The sequence below is a fragment of the Pelodiscus sinensis genome, chromosome 3 (assembly GCF_049634645.1).
Source record: "Pelodiscus sinensis isolate JC-2024 chromosome 3, ASM4963464v1, whole genome shotgun sequence".
NCBI lineage: Eukaryota > Metazoa > Chordata > Testudines > Trionychidae > Pelodiscus > Pelodiscus sinensis.
Window position 1 is genome coordinate 120,613,738 of NC_134713.1, and position 23,293 is coordinate 120,637,030.

The following is a 23,293-nucleotide window of genomic DNA, read 5'->3' on the forward strand; positions in this document are numbered from 1 at the left end:
CATTATGCAAAGGTGATGCCAAACTTGTTGAACCAGACACCCCCCATGGAGAGGAACAAAGGATGCTGCCCTGGCTGGGGGGGAGGGCTGGAAGAGAGTTAGTGAGTTGTTGGCTGGAAGCATGGAGGAGACAGCCTAGGGAGAGGAGCTGGAGTTTAGGGGCCCAGTCTCCCCCATCTCAAGGGGGCCTGAGGCATCCTAGCCCAGCTCTGTGACCAGATTACATCTGTGCTGTGCTGTATCCTGGAGAGGCAATAAACAACCTCCATTACACCAGCTGGTGCAGTCTGTTTGTGCCATTTCGGGATGCAGGAGATGGGGAAACCCCATCGCGCCGTCACACAAGTATCCTATCTCCCGTTGAGAAACAAAAAAATACCCTCTCGTGATACAGGTAGAGCACGTTAATAACTCTGGTGTGGTGTTGTAGGGGCTGATCCTGCCAATTACAGAGCAGCACCACTGTTCAAATCATACCGACCAAGCAGAATCAGGCTCTCTCCTAGAGCAGGGGTGGGGAACCAAAAGCCCGGGGCAGATGTGGCCTCCAGCTTGTCTGAATCTGGCCCCTGAGGTTCAGGGTTCCCCCCAGCATTGGGGAGCCCAAACTGGTATTTTAGTTCCCACTGCTACCTTGCTGGGCTGGAGCACACAAAATCTATTAGCCGGGTTCCCCTAAGTTCTGGTGTGCAAAGGGAATGTGGGGAGTGTCTTTCTCCTCAGTTGGGGGCCACAGCAGTGAGGGGTTTTTGTTTGTTTGTTTGCGCTTCTCACTTGTGTGCAGCCTCTGACTGATTTTTCTGTGCGTCAGTGGCAGGCAGGAGCAGGGCTAGGATAGAGCCCTAGCCGGGGGCAGCAGGACCACACAGGCCATGCTGGGAGGGACCTCCTCTGGTCTGGCAAATCCCTTCATTCAGGACCGGTCAGGTCCTGAGGGTGCCGGATGAGGGAGGTCCAACTTGTACTTACACAAGCTTAACTTTATTTCCATGAGTAGTCTCATGAATTCAGAAGGTCTACACACCACAATAACATTAAGAATGTGGATAAGAGTTTGCAAGAACAAGGCCTCATGTGCTTAGTAACTTCTGAACACAAGACTTAAGCTTCTGTGTAATACAAGCCCCTTCAAAAATGCCATCCTAAATGTTTTATGTCACAAAACATGACTCAGTAAAACGCTATTTGGTATTAACTATTTTAGAGCAAAAAAGACATTGAAGCATAGCTTCAAAGGCCTTTCTTCCTATAAAAACAAAGTTTGAATATACAATATTTTTTAAAAGTCCACAATAAAAGCCAGTAGGAACGCAAAGAGGCATTTAAATATTTTTCCAAATTTATAGTTACAATTTAGATCAATCACCCACATAAAATATATCAATCTATATGAAGAGGATAAGGCAAAGACTATTTCACAAACAACTGACATTTAGGCCAAATTCTGCTCATATTTCACAGGGAAGTTTTCATATTCAGTGTCACAGGAACCTTTCCATTGACTTCAGTGGGTTTCAGGGCATGGCTTTGTAAGGAGCAAATTAGTAGTGCTTAACAAATGCCCTTCAAGAGGAAGGGTAGTCTAGTGGCTACTAGGATTCGGGAGGCAAACCAGGTTCAATTCCCTGTTTTGCCAGTGTGAACTTGGGCAAGTCATTTAGGCTATGTTTACACTGTGGAGCTATATCGGGATACCAGAGTTATCCCAAAATAGCTATTCTGTGTCTTAGGAGCAATCCTGTTATATCAAAATATGAGTTTGCTACTCAGACATCCTGTAAATCTCATTGCACGAGGGATAAGGCACATTTTGGAATAGCGCCTTATTTCAAAATTACCTTGAAATAAGCTATGCAATTTGCGTCGCTTATTTTGAGGTAAGCGTGCTTTGCAGATGCATCCTAAGACATAACAAACAGCAGCACAATGCCATATTTTGTTTTAGAATATGATACTATTTGTTCTGGCTTCTGTAAACATGTATACATTTTCTAATTGCCACAATAAGTACCTATTAGAATTATAATATTAATTCCACTTATGTCTTACATATTGCAAAATAATTATGCCTGTGTTATTCCTCAAATGAATCTACAGAAAGCATTAGCTTTTGGAGAAACAGGCAAGGAAGCTGAGCTTGCTTTATAATTGTTTAAAAGGTTATGCTGGGAACCTGCATAAAAAAACTCCTTGCTTTGAAGAATTAATGACACTATCTCCTGCCAACTCAAGATATGTCTACACTGCCCTACATTTCAGACTTGGGCTGTGTGAATAGTACTGTGCACCAAAGTGTTACATTATAATTTGCTCGGATGGACTCCGCGAGCATGAACTAGAAGGTTCCTAGATTGCATTAATATAATCCTGTTCTGAAAAGGGCTGCCTTTCTTTTGTGCCAGTAGCATCCACATGGGGAAGTTATGGCCCACACTTAGGCACATGTTGCCATTCACACTTCCATAGTCTGAATTGCCACGCAGGGCAGACAAGCCCTAAATCCTGAGTTTTGCATCAAGAAATACATACTGCCTGCTGCACCCTTGTATAGCTCCAACCAACCAAGGTCCATCTGCATGATTTCAGTGCACCATGGTGGCCTAAGGTATTTTACTCCTGTGATTCTTAAGTTTTAAGAAATGAACAATTGGTTCCTTTCCACAGTTGGCACTGGTTGATTTCTCATGTCCCCATCACCATCCTTCATGGAACACAGCTACAGAATTTAATATAGAATGCTAAACTTTCTATTGTCTTTTAAACCAGCTTAGAGAATTCTATAGTAGGTATATTAGTTTACATGGGCTAATTGAAACGTTCCATAGGAAGACATTCATGCTCTTTGAAATCCTATTAAAAGGGATTTCCTATAGACTCTTACTGGTTTCATTCCTATTATATTTCACAGGAAGTGTCATAAGGGATCACTTGCCTAAGCATCTTGTATTGCTTTTTAACACTTTCTGAATGGGCAGTCCTGAAATGGTAAGGGAAAGAAAGGAAAAGCATTGTCTTGTGATTACAGAACAAGACTAGGATTCAGCAGATCTGGACGCAATTCAGAGCTGCGCAGCTAACTGATTTTTTTGCTTCATTTTGAGATGACCAGAAATTAATGTTGTTTTTAAGTCAACTGCTCTCAGTTATTTAGAACTTTGTCAAAATGTATCTGGGCCGAAACATTCCATATCAGGTATCTGACTGGGCTGAATTTTTTATTTTTGAAAATTTCAGCCCAAATGGCTCAGCCATTTCTACAGGCCAGACTGAGGACAAATGCATTTGTCTATGATAAAAAAGAAATGGATGGCTTTTTTTAAAATTTCTTGCACCTCCATTTCTTAGAGCAGGAACTTGAAATCTGACAGTCATGATTTTGTGTTAGACCTCTGCATCAAGTGGCCAATTTTGTCCAAGTTAAAAATCTTTGAAAACTTGCAGTCTGAAAATGCTCAGTAGGGACTAAGATTTTGGCAGATAAATTCCCTGACGATTTTGTAGGCATTGAGCATGCTCTCATGTGGAGCGGAGTATGAATTTCCCTGCAATTACAACTCTGGCCTCTCACAGGTCCGCCTGCATCTGGACAGCTGAACTGAAAGCAGGAAACTTCTCTATCTAGGGCTCCCCAATGATGAGCTGGCTGGGCTCAGCATGCAGAGGCGACCCGGACAAGTGCAAGACTTGGGGGCTAGGGAGTTAGGAGCAGCTAGCACAGTGGATTGGAACAAGAAGCCTGGGTATGAGATGGAGGCAGAAACTGGAACTGAAGTTTGGCAGTGGGGAGAGAGAAATTGGGACAGGGAGCTACAGGAGATGGAAACAGGGATTGGTACAGGGAGGTTGACTGGATCTGCAGCCTGGAAAGAAGGGGGACTGCAACTCGCTGGACAAGGAGACTGGAAGACAGAGAGGAAAAAAAGGAGGGGCAAGAGCCATAGGTGAGACTGAGATTAGATAAAGAGATGGGCAAAGAGACTGGGACAAGGACTGGGGGAGGAGCACACATGCATTGGAGAAGGAGCCCAAGGACGGAGACTGGAACTGGGAGCCTGAGCTGAAGGGGAATGTGGGTAGAGGTGGTAACTGGAAACCAGGGCTGAAAAGGACAGATTGCACAAGGAGCTAGGAGGGAGGGAACTGGGATTATCTGGAGAAGAAGATGGGGACCAGGAGGAGGGGTAAAACTGGGGCTTGCTGGACAAAGAATCTGAGACTCCAAGCAGAAGTCTGAAGAATGGAGACTGGGATAGCTCGGGTGATGAGAATGGTGCTGGGAGAAGGAACCATGGGTGGGAAACAGATCGGGGACCTGATACAGGTTTGAAGGGACAAGGATGGAAGATGTTGTGCTAGGGGGCTATGAGCTGAGGAGTCTGTGCCCATGAAATTTCTTTCCCCTTCTAAGTGTGGAATGGAACACAAGATTCCAGAGTCTCATCATTCCTCTGCTGTCAGCAAATATCTGTGACGCCCACCGGCAAAGTGCCTCATCCCTCTCTAGTGCTGGTTCACCCGGAGGATGATGACCAATTACTGCTATCAATTACTCCCTTAGCTTAAGTGGCAGAGGTCTTTGGCACGTCTACACCGCAGAGTTATTTCAAAATAACTCCCCTTATTTTGAAGTAAAAAGGCGAGCATCCACACTAGTAAGCCTGCTATTTCGAAATAACAAGTCTTGCTTTTAAAAGGAATAAGCTTATTTTGAAAGTTATTTTGTGAGTTATTTCAAAATAACTTATTTCAAAATAACCTGGTAGTGCAGACATAGCCTTTGGTCCCTCTAAAGGTTCTAGCGCTGGTGATGACCCAAATGGAAAATGCAGGGCCGGACTGAGGCCATTCCAGTGCCCTGGGCAGACAGGTTAATTGCACCCCGGGTTGGGGGAGGGTCCATGCGCGGCCCAGCCCCTGCCCAGCGCGTGGGGGAGGGTGCACAGAGCTGATGGCGGCAGGACGCATATGCCTTGCCCGGCCACCGCTGCTGGCTCTCAGCCTGGGACCGCTGGGGGCGGGCTGAGAAGGGCCCCGCAGCCGCTAGGGGAAGGGTGCTGTTGGCCGGTGCTGGGGGGGATAATGCGGCCCCCACCTTGGGCGGCCTCTGCAGGGTGGCTGCTGGGAGCTGCTGCAGCCCGTGATCCGGGCGCGTGGTGCCTGATGGCAGCTATAAGGGGCGCTGTGCGCCCCTCACAGTTGACATCAGGCGCCCCCCCCCCCCCCATAGGTTGGTGCCCCGGGCAGCTGCTCGGCTAACCCATGCCTTTATGTGGCCCTGGGAAGATGACACATGATGAAATTTCTGTTTTTTCAGTTTGCTTTTTCAAAAACCTTGGAACTCACATACACAAAATCCTGATTAAAAGAACACTACTGAGATTGCAAAAAGCAAGCACTCACAAATTAGGACATATCAGAATTAAGGTTGTCTGTGCAACTTTAATTTGGGTTCCATGTGCATCATCATACATTATTTAATTATATTATTACAAGCTGTTTTCCCCACAGCCCTGCTTCATTTAGTTCACGGGATGAACCTGCTCTGAGGACAAATAAGAGCTGTGTGGTAAAAAAGGCTCTTGCCTGTGGAATCGCTACATTAAAGGGGAAGGTTGAATTAAGATAGGCAACTCCAGTTACATTAATTAGCTAGCTGGAGTCAAGATACCTTCATTCGAGTTTCCCTGACATCCCCACAGTGGTAGGCCAAGGGGCTTCCCTTACTCCTCACAGAAGTGGGAGCACTGGCGTAGACTGGGACACCCTCTGAGTATGATTTAGCTGGTCTTTACTAGACCCGCTAAATGGAACTCTGGAAGATCAATCTCTAGGTAAGTATGGACAAGCCCTTAGATACTAGAGTGATGACCACCATAGAAAAGTCCGTGAGAATATTAGTAAATTTGTCTGCACAGCAAGGTTTGAATAACTTGCAGTACTGTACAATAAGTCTCTGGGCCACACCTGGAACAATGGGAAGAAAATAAAACATTGAATGGCTGCTCATTAATTAAGTACCACCTATCCTGTGCACTCAGTGAGGCAGTGTTCTGAGGGAAAAAATAGTATGTGAAAATACAGCTAAAGATCATAATTCTGTGCAAAAGGGGACTGAATTCAATCTGCACAGGCAATCTTAATTGTGGCTATTCATCACTTTTGAGTACCTGATTTTGCAATCTTACTAGTGTTAGGTTAAGGTAGTTCTTTTGTTTATCATATATGTGTTTCAATACCTAAAATATTGAGACTGCGGATGCTAGCGGTCAGTTATCATTGTAAACGGCTTATTGTCTCTCTGGTCCAGCGCAAGGAGATATCTGCGCTCTGAGAACCGCTGCTTGCATGGGGAAAAGATGGTGGGGAAGAGATTCTTGTCCCCAAGCCTCAGTAAGGAATCCTCTGCTGGTTTTTATTGGGAGATAATAAACAACATTCCTTTATGCGGTTCCCAAAAGATAACCCCCGAGAATGCAAAGCTCCCGCTCTGTTATTTTAGTTGAATCATCAGGCGTTCCTCGAGTACAGGCGGGTAGGCGAACCAAGCCCTTACGCTGGCTTTCCCCCCAGAAGCACGTACCAACATCAGTGCAAGAAACGCTTTGGCCAACTGCTCGCTTCCCCGCTGTGGTCCAAGGCCTTGCACGTACAATGAGCGCCAGGTACCTCGCTGGGCTCGAAACCAGCAAAGCGGTGGGTGGGGAGCAGCCAGGTACGCGCCCCCTCCCAGCCGTGTAAGAGAAGCCAAGGCTGGAAGAGATCAGCGGCGTGGTCCACAGAACGATGTTCCCAGCGGCAGGGAGCTCAGGGGCCGGTCCTCTGAGGCCAGCGGCTGGGAACGGGGCAGCCAGCATGACCCAGGGAGCTGCTCCATGCTCCCCAGCCCGGGGGGCAGCGCTCCCTGGAGCAAGCCGGGGGTGTGACCCCACCGCAGCTCACAGGTCAGGCTCCGAGCAACGCCTGCAAACCTCAGCGCGGAACGCTGCCCAGCGACACCACCAGCTCCGCGCTCCCTCCCATTTCCCCCTTCGGCGCTGTGGGGCCGGTGTGTGGGTCGCCTGGAGCTGCGCTGGCCGGGCTCATCAATCAGCGGAGGAGCCGGGAGCCTGCGAGGGGAAGCGGGCGGCCGGGCTGGGGCCAGGGAGCAGGGCAAGGCAGCATTCCCACGCAGAGCCGCGGGGATGCCCTAGGGGGACGGGGCAGCTGGGCTCCCGTGGTCTTCTGGTCGCTCCGGGGCTGCCGCCACCCCTCCGGTGGCGAGCGCAGCAGAGGGCCGCTCCTCCGCTCCAGGGATCCCGGGAGAGCCCGCCCCGAGCCGGGGGAGGCAGCTCTCCGGCCAGGGGTGGGAAGCGCTGGAGCAGCAGGCGAGGGGAGGGAGCGCGCTGCCCCCCAGCCCCGCGCTGCAGGGGGTGGGGAAAGCAGCCCGAGGCTAAGGGACCTCCCCGCAGGAGAGACTGAAAAGGAGCCAGAGACGCGGGCGGGGGGGAGCGAGAGCCCAAAGAAATTCCCCCGCCAGCAGCGACTCTGCGCCTGTCCCGGCTCCGGAGCAGGATGCGGCTCCCGCTGCTGCTGCTGCTCCCGGAGCTGCTCCTCCTGGTGCCGGCTCAGAAGTTCTCCGCGCTCACGGTAAGGCAGGCGCGGCGCCCAGCCACGGGCCCCCCTGGGAGCGGGTGCGGGGCCGCCCGGGGCTCCCCCCAGAACACAACGACGCCTGTCCCCTCCCAGGGCAGGCTGCACCAACCGCCCGGCTCCTAGGGATGCTGGGCGGCTCCAGGTGGCTGCACCTGGGCGAGCACCGGAGCTGCCTCCTGCCCATCCGTGCGGACCCGGCCTGAGGCATCGCTGCGTGTGCCGAGCGCGGCGGGGAGGGAAAAGGAGACCCCCCCCCCCAACATACACAGCCCCTTCCTTTCCAGCTGCCAGAGATCGGGGGCGCTGCCTGTAGACAGTCCTGCGTCTGCGCCCCCCTCGCTTGTAACCCGGGGCTGGGGCGGGAGACCCCCGCTGGAGCCACTCCGCAAGAAGCCGGCTGGCGAAGGGCAAAGCGTGCGAGTGAAAACGACTCGGTAGCGAACTCAGCGCTCGAGTCGAGCCCGAGCGCAGGTAGGCAGACAGGTTGAAGAGTGGCAAGGCCAACGCTTTCCTCTCTGCGGGCAAAGCGCTGCTCCCGGCGCGCTTTTCTGAGCCTTTCAGAGACCATCCTGGAGTGATGGAAGGGAAACAAAAACCCCTCCCTGGCTCTACTGTCGAGTGAAAAGTCTTCCAGGGTTGCCTTCATTTGTGTACACTGCACAACCCCCCAACACATTGATAATGCTGCATAAAGTTATACCCTTCGCATTTCCCGAGGAAACAGATTAGCTCCAGGGCAGTTCCCTGTGGGTCTCCACAAAACTTTAGTCTAATATTACTGCCTTCATTATGCTGCAGTGGAATAACATTGCACTGCAGACTGCATTTCCAAATGCGTGGATCATCTCTGGTTGACCATTTTTTAATTATAAAGCTATGTGAATTGGCCCTCCTTGGCTATTCTGGGGCCCGAGATGCTAAATATGGGACTATGTATAAGGATGGGTGAGCTAATTTATTAGGATTGCTAAATAAGCCAGGATCACCTCTGTAGCCAGGACTTGAGGTTTGCAGCTAATAGCCGAGTTCAATCTTCTTGTAGAGGTTGCAGTGTCTGTAAAACTATAAGTAATGCACTCTGTAAAATAAATACATATTCATTAACCATTTTTAAATGAGTGCTTGAATAAACATGAAGGGCAGAGTACCCATTTGCAGGCTGTTAAGTGTTTTGGTGAAGAGATACTCCATTTGGAGGTTTGCAAAGTGAGATATATTTTGTTTTTATCTTAGCCTTTCAGACGAGGAGTGTTTCTATAAGATAGTAAATATTACAGTGATATTTTCATGAATTTGGGGGATATTGCTCATACCTGAAATTCTTCAGAAGGGATCTTGCCACCCTGTCCAATTTTTTGAAAATTATTTGTATATTATAAACAAAAATTCACTCCAGGAATTTTATAGTGTGACATTCTTTGCAAGCACAGAACAGATGAAATCAAGTGGACTTTATCCTTTTTACTCATGGAGTACTAACACACCACTTGGAAAGACAGATTTTTAAACTTGTCCTCTCATAGCAATTGGTTTTTTGGAAAACAAAACAGCACAAGATGATTATTGGAACTGAATTCCCAGTTTGCTTTCAAAAGCACATTAGAATTTGAATTAGTTGATCACAGGAACAATGTTTGCAGAAACCAATACTTTGTTTTCTTTCTTTGGCCTATTATAAACATTTTAAATGATTATGAATTAGAAAGGCTACCTGTCTTAGTTCCACAAAACAACATCTATTAAACAATAGCTTTCAGCCCAAAGAACCCTAAAAGATTTTACCACTAGATATATACACTGTCACTGAAATGCAGCCATCTTTGGAGTGATGGATAGCAGTTCTCTTGAAGTGAAGGAAGTGACAACTTGGCCAAGGAGACTGGGGCAAACCTCTGTGTAACGAAAATGTAATGTCTCCATGTAAGGTAAATATGACTTTGGTTTCACCTGAAAGATGTCCCTCCCCCAAATAAACTATACCTTGGAAGGATGAAGAGCAGAGTCAATCCTGATGAAATTTGAACCTATGCTTCCAGAGGAATATTGAAGTTTGAAACTTGATGCTTTGGTTTGATCTACACTGGGGCTTTTCAATGGTGACAACGAGCTCTGGGTATAGTTGCAACGGTGCAAACTCCTGTAGGCAGGGAACCTAAGCCAGTTCTGCATAGCACTCTGTGGATGTGCTCTTACAGAAATGGCCAGCAAACATGGAATTGTTCACATTAGAACCATTTATTCCATAAAATAGGTAACACACACCTAGATGCACATAGTCTGGAAACAGAAAATGTTAATCTTGAAAAATTTCCCATAAAAATAAACATTGGCTCTTAAGTTTTGGTAGGGGTGATGGTGTGAAGTGAGGAGGTTGTTATTCCTACAAAATATTTGGAGATATTTCTTATTAAAATGGAAAGTATGACAGCAACAGATAGCTCAGTAGTAAATCATTCTGTATTCTTCCTTACAGCCATTTGGCTTGTTGTTCACAGAGTATCAATATGATAGTTATTTTTCTTTAGTTATGTGTTCTTTATACTTTGTCATAATACATCAGGGACCCTTCTCTGAGAAACTGACACAAAGGGAGTCATTTTCACTTCTAATACATCTCAGAAATGTTAATAGTTGTTGCAGTGTGTGAACTGGATGTATGGTGTTTGGGCCAGTATGTGTGTATGGGCACTGAAGGGAAGTGCTTTTTTTTTAAACCTACTGCAACACATCACCTATTTCTTTTTTATGTGGCAAACAAAAGCAGCCCACCAACATCATGGCTTGGAGAATAGCTGACAGAGGCCATCATTTAAAAAAGTGACCATAGATTGTAGGTATATAACTTGACACAAAATAGCCCTGAGTTTCACAAGAACTGGGCACCAAAAATTTCAGTTGAACTCAGTAGGAATTGAATGCACTCACCACTTCTGACAATCAAAGCTCAGGTGTTGTAGATAAAAGTTGGGCCATGTAGAATCAATAGCCAGTGGCCACAGTTTAAAAATGTGATTACATGGATAGTAAAACTCACTTTCCCTCATTCAGTTTATGAGCATCTAACACTCTAGATTTAGAAGAGAAATTGACAATATTGAGGATCAATTTTTATGTTTGGATCTGGCAAAATAGGAGTTTTGTGCTGCTGTCTTTTGTTTTAAACTGATTTCCCTGGTAGCTCTAGAAGCAGAGCAAAACTTGCTTTTAAACAAGAGTCTATTGTCTGCTTCCATTTAATTAGGAATACATTCTTCAATTAAAATTCCCTTGGGGGAAATAAAAAACCCCAGGGCTTAAATTAAAGGGGAAAATTATTTTTGCAAAACTCAAAGTTTCACAAAACCAAAGGAAAAAGTTCTAAAGGTTTCACACAACTCATAACTCCAGTGGCTTCTCCAGTTCCTAGTAACCAATCTCATTTGTGGCTCCTGTGCTGAGCCACAACTAGCCTCTAGTCATTGTGTAACTATGTGGCTTCCTACTGCCTTGACATTACCAGCCAAACTGATTTCTGATGTGCACAGGACTCAAAGACTACCACTGCATCCAAAATTATAATCTGGTCCTTAAAAGTTATTTCAGTCTTTTAGAGCTCTTGGCTGGGTCTAGTTCTAAGACTGCCTTTGCCAAGGTTGCTCCTGAATTCTTGTCTCCTGTGAAGCATCGTGTTGCGATGCCAGACAAGTATGAATAAAGGGGGGTGGAAATATCTATTATATTAAAACACTGTCACATACTAGCTGAGTTACTGAGAGTGGAGGGGTGGGGGAAGCGGGGGAGATTTTTTTTATGAACAGCAGCAAGAAAACTTTTTATTTTGGAAAGCTGGAGTGGGGGCTATTTTGTAAGTACACAATTTTAGGGGGTATCTATATAAGAAACTGATTTAGAGGGGCGGTAGCCAATTTAGCTCTTGCATGGCTTTTCCTATCCCTCTGTCAAACACCACTACACAAAGTCCTTACCTTCCAGAAAGAACTAACTTTTTTTCTGGAAACACTTCTGTGGAATGACAGATAGGATTCTGCAACTCTGGGAGTACGTCACTAGACTATTATTTTTGCTATGGCATATGATATTTATTTAGCATCACAAGTCTCATAGATGTCTTTTTACTGAAAGATGTTGGTAGATGAGAGAACAGAACTAGATTGGCTTGTTTCCATTAAGGGCACTCACATATTTTGGATTTCCACTGAAATACAAAGCTTAAAGTATACTCCGTCTTTCTATCTTCTATGTCAGCTGGAGAGGGTGTGTGTCTGTGTTCCTTGTATTAAAACATTTGCATTACTCCTAATGCACCACAAATATTTGATTTTATGCCTAAAAGACATGCAGAATCAGGCTTGTCTTTCAGTTAAATATTATTCTGAGATCCAAACAGAAAAGAAAATTCTTTTTTGCACCTGGAGAAATATCTTACGGAAATGTACACCTTAGCCTGTTAAAAGTTTCTTTCATCAGATGCTAAATATTTCAAGGAACAATTGTCTTCTTTCTCTCCCTGGGCACATGCTTCATGAGTATTCAATAGCATTTAATGCCCTGGATAGGTTCCACAACACTCACTAGTATAAGATGGACCACTAAGGTAGTAGCGTAGGGAGAAGCTAAATACAATCAAAGCTTTCCACATTAGGGACACATTTGGATGGCGCCTACAAAACCCAAACATTAGGAAAAGTTACTTTAACTGTGATTCAAAACCAAGGCCATAAATAAAACTGTAAGTGGCTCCAGATCCTAACAGCATTGTTAGAGCAAATGGGCATCAGTGCAAGAAAGGGCATCAGTTCTGAAAATAAAACATTCCCAACAATGCTTCCCTATAATATACTTGGAAGACAACCCCCTCCTCATCAACAGAGCTATTATTAACAGGGTCAGAGGAACTTCAGATTGTTTAAAAATCAAATGTACGGACATAGCCAACACACACAGTGCCATTTCATGTGAAGTGAATAATATACAGACCAGGTTGACTGAACATTGGAAGTGTTTTAAAACAAAGGATGGGGAGAAAGAGGAGGGTCTACAGGGAAAAAAAACATACATAGAAAAACAGATGCATGAAAGGCCCTCTGGAACATTTTGCTGCCATTGTTTGTTTCCTGTACTCAGGGGTAGTCCAGAAAGCCATAGCAGCAGTATATCATTCTTAAGAGCGGGCAAACCTCCAAAACTTTGGCAGTTTCATTTATTTTGGAGCATCATTCAAAAAGGTAGATGCTTATCTAAAGCTTTACCAGAGCAATGAGCTTCAGATATCAGGCTAGAAATCCCTCCAAGTTCTGGCTTTCTCAGGAGTTTTCTAGTGTATTTAGGAGTTTGGCGAGGCCAGAATTACCAGAAGAGCAGCTGTTCTTGTGATATTTTGGTACACTACCTTTGTGTTGTGTTCAAGACCTGGAAGTGGTGAGTGGCTTGAAAATTAGTAAACATTCTAGGAAAGTTCAGAGAACTATTTTTGGACTGCAAATGAAGACCTGAGTTTGGTTTTGAAGTATCGATTTTTATCTGAACTGCTTCCTATGCTCTTGACAGAGCTGTTTGAAGGATGGATATAGCGTCTGAAGAAGGATCTAGGGATTTCAAAATCTCATTTCCTTCTAATTAGGAACAAAAACTGCCAATTTTGAAATTCTCTGCACAGGAAAATGCTACAAATATTTATTTCAGCTCTATCAAAATGAAATTCTGGCAACATTACCAAATTTTGCAAACTGTTTCAATTTCAACAGTATGTAACTACTCTAATGGAATATGGTTTCATCAAAGTGTCTCCAATTATCTCTAGTGTCTGATCAGTTTTATTTTCAGGACTGAACACACTTTCCACATACTTGCCAGGTGCCCCAAAAGGAAGGAACAAAGTAGGCAATCATCAAGTGATCCATCCCGTCACCCATTCCCAGCTTCTAGAAAACAGAGGCTAGGGACACCCTCCTTGTGAATCTTGGGTAATAGCCATTGATGGATCTATTTTCCGTGAACTTCTCTAATTCTTTTTTTTTTTTTTTGAACCCTGCTATAGTCTTGATTTTCACAACCACCTCTGGCAAGAAACACAATGCCTGAAGGTTATCCCTTTGAATTCCCTACTGTATATCTCTGCCCAAAAATTTCACTCAGGAATATTTACCTAGTATCCACTCTAATTTATATCTGTTCTTCCTTTGTTTCAGGCTATTGCTTCTTGTTCTACTGCCTTCTGAGGCACTATGTAAATATCTTTCCTTCATATGTATTACCTTGAAGGTATTTTGAGATTCTAAGATCCCTGCCCTTTGAGTGTTCACTTTTAAGCTGTATGCCATTAACTCTCATTCTATGTACACGTCTGCCTATCCAGGCTAAAGTACCAAAAAATAACAAACAATAAGCAAATGGGAAAAACTATGTTGCTGCACATGACTTTTTGTATTTATTTTCTATACTGTGTCATAAATGTGCATTATATGTTACTCTCATTCAAATTATTTCAGGGAAATTCTATGGCCTATATCATGCAAGAGGGAAAACTAAATCACAATGATTTTTTATGGTCTGTAAGCTTTCATAGCTTTGAAATGTTTTGTACACTGTAGAGTTCCTAATTATATTTTTTATCTGGGTTCAGCAATTATCTGATTTTAGTACTTACTTAAAGGAAGACACCACTACTAAATAAGCAGCAGCAAGGGTAAAAAGTGCTCTGTTTAGTTTTGTTCCTGAAAGTGACATAACTTGAAAGACACATGAAATAGAGAATGGTGGGTGATCCTTATCTGAGACCCACAGCCAGAGAGGCCGAGATAGACCAGTGAATCAGAGGAAGGCTGCAGCACAAAAGACAACTGCAACTTGGTGTGAAGTGTGTGGCTCACTTAAGAAGGGAGTAGTGGAGAAAGGTTAGGTGAGGCAGAAGAATCTGGGAGTCTGTACATCCTCTGGGGGAGGAAGAGAGACAGGCAACACTTTGATGGATTCACAACGTATTTGACCTTAATCCACATCTGCAAAGAAGTAAATATACACACATCTACTAAACTGCCTTAGCAATGGGAAGGTGCATGCGTTCAGTGTAAGCTGGGCTATATCTTCTGAATAATGAATATAAATGTTCAGTTGTTTACATAACAGAAACACTTTGAGATTAGAATTAAAGTTCTAAAGTTTAATAGGGAATTAAAAAACACTATAAAGAAAAGCCATTGTAATATATGTAATATAGATTGAACTATACTTTCTTTGCTTTTCTCATTTCCTACTGTAATATGAATCCATCCATTCTTTTTGATCTTTGGAAGTGAATATGGTCCATCATGGCTAAGGAGGATACAGTGTAAAGCTTTGCTAGACAGCTCCAGTAGCGGTCTTGAAGCTTCAGCAGCAGCCCTGCTATCCAACTCTCAGATGTTGCTTAAAGACAGACAAATACACATAGTTGTGTAATTTTTAGTTAATGTGCAAAAAGCCTAAAAAAAAAAGTTTGTTCCAGGAAACCAAATAGGAATCAGACAGTGCCTCCTAAAGTGTAGGGTTAGATCATTAGGCTGCATGGGGCCAGGTTCTAAACTCATTCACACAAGTAGCCACCGCAATCCATAGTAACTCCTGTATATCTGGTGCATGGTCTCTGTAGGGTTCTATTTAAGGAAATACTGCCCTGATTGCCCACACTGTATGGTCCCTTTGATGGCAGTGGTGCTGTACAGTCTTGCCCCAGACCGAATGTGTCTATTACATGTATTGAGATTACATACAAGATTAATTATTCTGACCAGTTTTTAAAGTGTCACAAGTTATTCAATGTTTAGCTGAACATTAGCCAATCAGTTCTCACCACAGTACATAGACTATAATACACATTATAAAAACTGTACTCTTAAAATATGCATAAGGACACAAAGAGGACCATGACTAGAACATACATGCCTGTGTGTTATGTTAATATGGAGCTATACCTATCTCATAGAGCTAGAAGGGACCTTGAGAGGTCATTGAGTCCAGTCCCCTGCCCTTGCAGCAGGACCAAGTACCATCCCTGACAGATTTGCCCCCCATCCCTAAATGGCCCCCTCAAGCATTGAACTCACAACTTGGGGTTTAGCAGGCCAATGCACAAACCACTGAGCTATCCCTCCCCCCATGAATCAGTGCTGATATATTTGATAGGTTTTCTTTTTGGAGGTAGCTGTCAAAGACCTCAGAGAATCAGGATAAAAATCAAAGTGAAATGTGATTTTTGCACACATCCCTGTTTTCTAAGGCACCATTTCTCAAAGTAGGTAGGAGGTATTAGTCATCTAGCATCCTAAGGGCAGGTTGGTCTCTCACATCCTTCCTTTGAAGCCAACATTTATGACACTTCATGAATCAGCCACTGGAGGGAACCCAAGAACAACACTGATCAGGGGAGTGTAAAATTGTTCTCTCCACCATCCTTAAGAGTGGGTGCCAAAGATCATTGCTCAGTACTTGCCCCTCCACTTGCCGTCAGTTGGGACCCAAGATGAGGAACATAGTAAAGACAATCTTGAAGGAATCTTAAAATGTGGGATTTCTCCCTTTAAACAGAAAATCTTCTGTAACTTTAGAGCCACAATCCCTTCTAACATAAATCCTTTACATTAATAAGAATGACCTAACAGCAGGCTAGTGTGGCACTGAAGAGAATTATGGCCTACACAGGGCTGTCGCTCATACTGTGCTGCATTTTGAGGTGTTAAACCTACCAAAGAGGCATTTTGCTGGCTCGTAAAATGTTTACTGTGTGTATCCTTTAGCTTATATTTTGATGCATTTGCTTACAGGACTTTTAGTGAATGTGGTAAGAGAAAAAGAACTTATTTTCCACATTGCATTTAATAGGATTATGTTTCAAGCAGCATCCTCTCGGGAAGGCAGATTTCAAGCATGTCAAAATTTGTGATGGATTTCAGCCTGAGTGGATTTAGTTGCAAATTTGAACTTTGCACAGGAGGGTTTATCTTTCCATCACTTTTCCAAATTGGCTTCATAAATTACATTTCTGGAAGAAACAAAGCTTTTTTAAAGTCATAGAATCATAGAATCATAGGACTGGAAGGGACCTCGAGAGGTCATCGAGTCCAGCCCCCCGCCCTCAAGGCAGGATCAAGCTCCGTCTACACCATCCCTGACAGATGTCTATCTAACCTGTTCTTAAATATCTCCAGAGAGGGAGATTCCACCACCTCCCTTGGCAATTTATTCCAATATTTGACCACCCTGACAGTTAGGAATTTTTTCCTAATGTCCAATCTAAACCTCCCCTGCTGCACTTTAAGCCCATTACTCCTTGTCCTGTCCTCAGAAACCAAGAGGAACAAATTTTCTCCTTCCTCCTTGTGACACCCTTTTAGATATTTGAAAGCCGCTATCATGTCCCCCCTTAATCTTCTTTTTTCCAAACTAAACAAGCCCAGTTCATGAAGCCTGGCTTCATAGGTCATGTTCTCTAAACCTTTAATCATTCTTGTCGCTCTTCTCTGTACCCTTTCCAATTTCTCCACATCTTTCTTGAAATGTGGCGCCCAGAACTGGACACAGTACTCCAGCTGAGGCCTAACTAGTGCAGAGTAGAGCGGTAGAATGACTTCACGAGTTTTGCTTACAACACACCTGTTGATACAACCTAGAATCATATTTGCTTTTTTTGCAACAGCATCACACTGTTGACTCATATTCAACTTGTGGTCCACTATGACCCCTAGATCCCTTTCCGCCATGCTCCTTCCTAGACAGTCGCTTCCCATCTTGTATGTATGGAACTGATTGTTCCTTCCTAAGTGGAGCACTTTGCATTTCTCTTTATTAAACCTCATCCTGTTTACCTCCGACCATTTCTCTAACTTGCTAAGGTCATTCTGAATTATGTCCCTATCCTCCAAAGAAGTCGCAACCCCACCCAGTTTGGTATCATCTGCAAACTTAATAAGCGTACTCTCTATCCCAATATCTACATCATTGATGAAGATATTGAACAGTACGGGTCCCAAAACAGACCCTTGAGGAACTCCACTTGTTATCCCTTTCCAGCAGGATTTAGAACCGTTAACAACCACTCTCTGACTACGGTTATCCAGCCAATTATGCACCCACCTTATCGTGGCCCTATCTAAGTTATATTTGCCTAGTTTATCAATAAGAATATCATGCGAGACCGTATCAAATGCCTTACTAAAGTCTAGGTATATGACATCCACCGCTTCTCCCTTATCCACAAGGCTCGTTATCGAGTTCATCTGGTAATTTTTTCCTCACTTTAAGTTCCCCCTTCCTTTCATGTCATGCACTATACAGATAGTGGCGTAAGCAGGTGCCGAAGGCCTCTCCAACCAATGCCTTTACCTGATGATAGAACTTCATAACACAGTTATAGGGATTAGTCAACATACAAGCATTGACAGTGCCATTTCCTTCAGAAGGGGAAAGGGAAAACTTAATGAGTGAGATTCTCCATTGTCCTGCACCTAGCCCAGTGATCTACATAAGTGTCAAATGGAATGGATCTAAACCACTTCCATCTTTCTGATGTGATAGCATTTTACACCCAGTTGGCATTGGAACACTGTCCACACAAGGGGCTGGGCGACAGTGTCAGATCAGGCCTTTTAACACCAGATAGCAGAAGCACCAAGGTGAAATAGTTTGAATCGTCCTGTTATGGATTGGTTTGTGTCCTTACTGCTTTGAACAGACCCACAGAGGCAGCACTTTAAAGCTGAAAGTAGGGCTCCCAAAGTAGTATAACAAATTGAGAGACTGCCAAAACTCAGCAGATACATCAAAATTGATGCACACTTTCTATTTCCAACCATACGGTGATGCAAATTCCAACCCTTATTGTTGATAGTCTCATGTCCTGGACACTGAGGAATTTACAAGAATCCCAGGGGAGGAATGGCCAGCACTGTGATCCCTTTTTGCCAATGAAGAATGTGATTCTAGGCTCCATCCTGTCACCCACCTCCTGCCGATGATTGATTTCCTCCCTGAGTAAAGCAACTGATTTTTTTCAGCCAGATTTGTTAAGCCAATCCACTGTAAGTCTTGAATACAGAATATGAGGTTAGTTATCCCATTTACTAGCCATCACTGGTATTTTTATTTCCCATGACTAAGTTTTGAATGTAATGTTACTGGTGGTGAAATGGATTCCACCATATGACAAATCATTTATTGACGAAATACCAACAACAGAACTAAACCTAGCCTGAGTCCCTACTAGTGGTAAATGTACCTGGACTGGGGGGGTTGAACAGCTCAGACAGCCTGTAACCTCTAATCCCCATAATGGCCATTGCAGATTAGGTCTAGCTCAGGTATAGATAGTGTGATCCACTGATTCAGTTTCTCTTCCAGGCAGCTTCTATTATTGAGGCTCCTAACAGAGTCCTGATGAGATTTTAAGGATGCCACCAGAGGAGAACTTCCAGGGCATTGGGAGGCAGGCATAGAGGAGTGCAAGGTGCTCACAGTGGCAATTTGCCTCCAACACATTTGTTACAGAATACTTGCGTGGTGTCTCCCATAGCCAAAGTAGATGTCTCCTTAAGCCAGAAATTACACCTGCAGCACCATGTGCAAATGTGCCCTAATAAAGACCCTCCTGAACTAGCTGGGGTGGTTTTTTTTTTTTTTTTTTTTTTTTTTGAGAAATTTGGCCCTGGGTAGAGTAGTAGGCAAAAGGCCTGTGAACCAATTAAGTCACCTTTCAGGCCTAAGTGGGACATCACTTTTGAATAAGCCTTGAGCAGAGGGGCAAATTGTACTCATCTGTGTTTTTCTGACTTTTGAGAGCTTGATTTCTGAACTTAATCATTGCATGGATGTGATCTGACTGATCTCTGTGAGAAGTCAGGTATTGTTAAAAAATGTATTTCTTGTTCATACAAGGAACCTCAGTCTCTAAAATAACATCTGTTGACCTTTGTTTGTATGGCATCTAATAGCAGGTATTCAGGAATGCCATCTCCTCTCCAGGATGATGATTCTAAATTTAGGTGTGAACATACCATGTATATATGTCACCTCTACATTCCTGTGTAAAGTTTTACCCCTCATTTTGCCTTTCAAGAATGAGGGGGAAAACCCACAAAAGATTCAGCAAAATTCCAGAATTTAAATATGGTTTGAAGTTTATCCAAATTATCTGAAACATGGGAATCTCATAATAATTTTGATTCAGGAGAATTTTAAAAGTATTCAGTATTTAGCTTGGAAATACTGCAAAGGCAGTTTCATTTGGTAGCTGTTAAATTTGCACTCAATCTTGTCCCCCCAAACAAAATACAAAAATAAAAAGAAATTCAGATCAGGTTCACTTCCCGATTAGTTCTTATTATAATTAGCCTGCTTGTTCATCATCCTACATTTCTAATGAGTAGAATGTAAATACATTGTATTATCCCAGCTATTAAAATAATGCACAGTACCATGAATCACATTGTAGGAATAGTCAAAAGTTCCAGACTTTCTCTGCTTGCCTACCTGCAAAATATAGAGTCTCTGGAAAGCTAGTCCATGTTTCTAATATTTGGAGGAGTGTGGGAGGAAGCTCTAAAGTGAGGTTTGTTTTACAATTGTGGCAGGAAAGGCCATTTATTTAATACAAGCAAGACGCGATTAAAAGCTTTCATTAAAATAATGTGGGTACAAATAAGTCTAACCATGGGTGAAAACTCATCACTTTCATTAGACTGCAATTAAATTAGTGTCATACAGATGTTAGGTTCAGTCCCCCCAGGGGAACTTTGTATAAATCAGAGGGACACATGGAAAAGAGCATGTTTGATGGATGGAAAGCCTGAATGAAATGTCAAGTCATCAGAGTTTAAGAGGTCATAGTGCATATTCCATAGCTAGTCTCTGGCATGCAGGATGTGTTCTCAGGAAGAACCCCGAAGCAATCAGTGTTAGGCAGAGGGAAAACAGGTGTGCTACTCCATTCATGTTTGAGAGTTATAGTTCTAAGCTAGTACTTCCCAGGCTTGGCCATTCTTATTCTGAATTGCATCAAGATTTTTAAAGTTATCTGCAGTTTTTTAAAAAACCTTTTTTGCTGATATTTTGTTTTATTTAGCTACTTGCGGACGTTTTTGCAGATGGATAATGATAACCAGTTATTTAAATTGTATTGGTATTTTCAAATTATAATGTGTCCTGAAGATATCATATATAAATGTATGGACACATCAGCCTGTATTCTCAAGCTGGGTATTGTTCAAGACCTGATGGTATTTGTGTTGAATGCTGCTAACAAGGAAATCACCAGTTAAAACATCAGGAACACTCAAGCAACAGCTGTTCTCTCCAATCTCCAGTATGCCCAAGCACTCATGACTCCTCAGCAGTTCCAAGATAAACTCCATTTTCAAACCCACCTACAACCAGATAAAATGCACCCATCCATCTCATGGCAATCCCACCCAAATGTATATCCTGAAATCCAATTTGACCTAAATCAAGATACTGGGCCAGATTCTTTGGAAGTCCCCTGATTTCAATAGAACTATGCCCATTATTTTTACCAGCTGAAAAGCCACTCCGTGATAAAAGACATAGATGTATGATGGTAAAGTCTATGTAATAGTCAGAATTAAGGTGTCTGTTTGCTACAGCGTCTTGCCCCCTGCAAACGTACAGTGCACTGAAACAGCTTATTTAATTTAGCAATGTAAATGTTTTTCAGATCAATTTATTTGACACTACAATTGGTAGAAGCATGCAAGAGAATAAGGGAAGAGTCTGTTACTCTAAAGAACACTCGTTTTGTTCTTGAAGCTGCACCTCCATGAAAGCTTTGGCCTTTTCTGTCAGATACTCATAGAGCCGACAGTTGCTTTGCTTCTCTCAAACAACTGTATAGCATATGCATTTTTAAAAGACATTACATTTTTGCACCGCTTGCCTGTGAAAGGTGAACCCTTGTACGGCTGCCTGTACATCTTTCAGCGATAGTAGGAGCTGTGCCATGTGAATCCATTTAACTGCTGTATTGAAAAAGTTTTTCAAATGTGCAGCCGCTTGAATCAGAGAGAGGCAGGTGTAGCCTGACTGACTGAGAATCCAGATGTTATCCGTCTCCCAGTTCACCACCTAATACAATTTAAATCCAGTAATTTGTAATTCTTATGATCATATGCAGTCATCATTGAAAGCCATTATGGAGAATATCCCGCCTCTGCCTCTTGGGGGCTGTGGAAGCTGCCTCCTGGCAGGAGACCCTGGGCAGACCCGCTGTGCAAAGTAGGTGCTGAATTTGGAGGACTGCACATGCTCCGTGAAGACAGGGCTCAGCTCTGCTATATCCTCCTGAATGCCCAGATACAGAGCATGAGCTAGGACAGGACCAGAGCCAACTTGGTGAGAGATGGGCCTGGGCCCAGAGGACCTTCTCTGCTGATGAACTCTCCTGTTCTTCCCTTTCTCACTTCCATAGATCCTGTTATCCTTACCCCTGGCTCAATGAGAGGGGGTTTACTGGGGCTCTGGAGGCTGCAATAGTAGCTTAAGCAGCTCTGTAACCATGTTAGGGGCTGTGTGCATGTCAACGGTTAGTTTACAGTAATAAAAAAGGATAGATATAAATGAAAGGGCATGGGTACGTGAATCTGACCCTTCACTAGAAGGAGATCATCAACGATGACCACCAGAGTATTTCCGTCCCCTACACAGGCCTGAAGTCAAACTGACTGAACTGAAGCAAATCCATGGCTGCTTTTCCACCCCCTGCTCACTTCACTCCCTAGTTTAGAATTATCTCTACTCAGCAAAGAGTCAGCGGAAAAGGAATTGATTATGAGGATGCTCTCCTTGCCTAAGAGAATTGTCTGTCAAAAGGTCCATGAGACCTTTACCTGAAGTACAGTGAGACAAAGCCACAGACATTTGCTGTGGAACAGGCTGAGCAGAGAGAGGAGGAGTCATTCTAGGTGTTAAAGATACATACATACATACTTGACAGATCAAAGAGATTCACAAGAAAAACATATTTGAATTGAAGTCCTATACAAGATATCTATCTACCCTGAAGCTTTTTGAGAAAAAAAAATCACCTCTTGTTCAAATCCTGTAGATGCATGATATACTTCCTTTGTTGTTTTAAACTAATCCTCTGCCTTTCTGAAAAAGAGGCTTTTCATTTCTAGGGTTTAAGCATAATTGTGTCAACAACATAACAAATGGAGTGTCTACCAAGCAAACTGATTAGCTGGACAGCTAAATGTTTTCTTTAATGATAACAATTATATAAATAAACCTACAGCTAATCAGAACCCAGATGATCATAAATGCATTGTGAACATTTTTCAAAACAGAGAACACTAGATAAGCTAGGCATGTAAAGCACATGAAGAAAAGATCACTAGCTAAATCAATAATGGTATAGGATGGCCTATTCGTCAATTTACAGCACCAGCATCCTCCAACGAAAGGTCAAAGCCTGGTTCCTTTTTCTAAGTCCAAACAAGCTTTAAACAGGGAATAAAAGCAACACAAAATTTGAACAATTTTTTAAAAAAAAGCATTTTTCCCCCATGAAAAAGTTGTAACATTGTCCTTTTGATGAAAGTTTTTAAATCTGTTGAAATAAGTAAGCCCATAAAATTAGTATGCTTTAAAAAACATCCAGAGTTATGTCTATTGTATTGTC

At 43.3% G+C, this 23,293-nt stretch overlaps 1 protein-coding gene across 3 annotated transcripts in view; it reads left to right on the forward strand.

The window, feature by feature from the left end:
- Positions 1-7,092: 7,092 nt before the first annotated feature.
- The window catches only part of SMOC2 (SPARC related modular calcium binding 2), a 175,617-nt gene continuing 159,416 nt past the window's right edge, over positions 7,093-23,293 (forward strand). Inside the window, exon 1 of one of the 3 annotated variants that reach the window (XM_075924671.1) lies at positions 7,093-7,626. In XM_075924671.1, the coding sequence (XP_075780786.1) occupies positions 7,552-7,626 (75 nt within the window). In that variant the 5' untranslated portion in view covers positions 7,093-7,551. The remainder of the gene's footprint in view (positions 7,627-23,293) is intronic. The other 2 variants (XM_006121968.4, XM_006121969.4) reach the window with 2 other exon arrangements.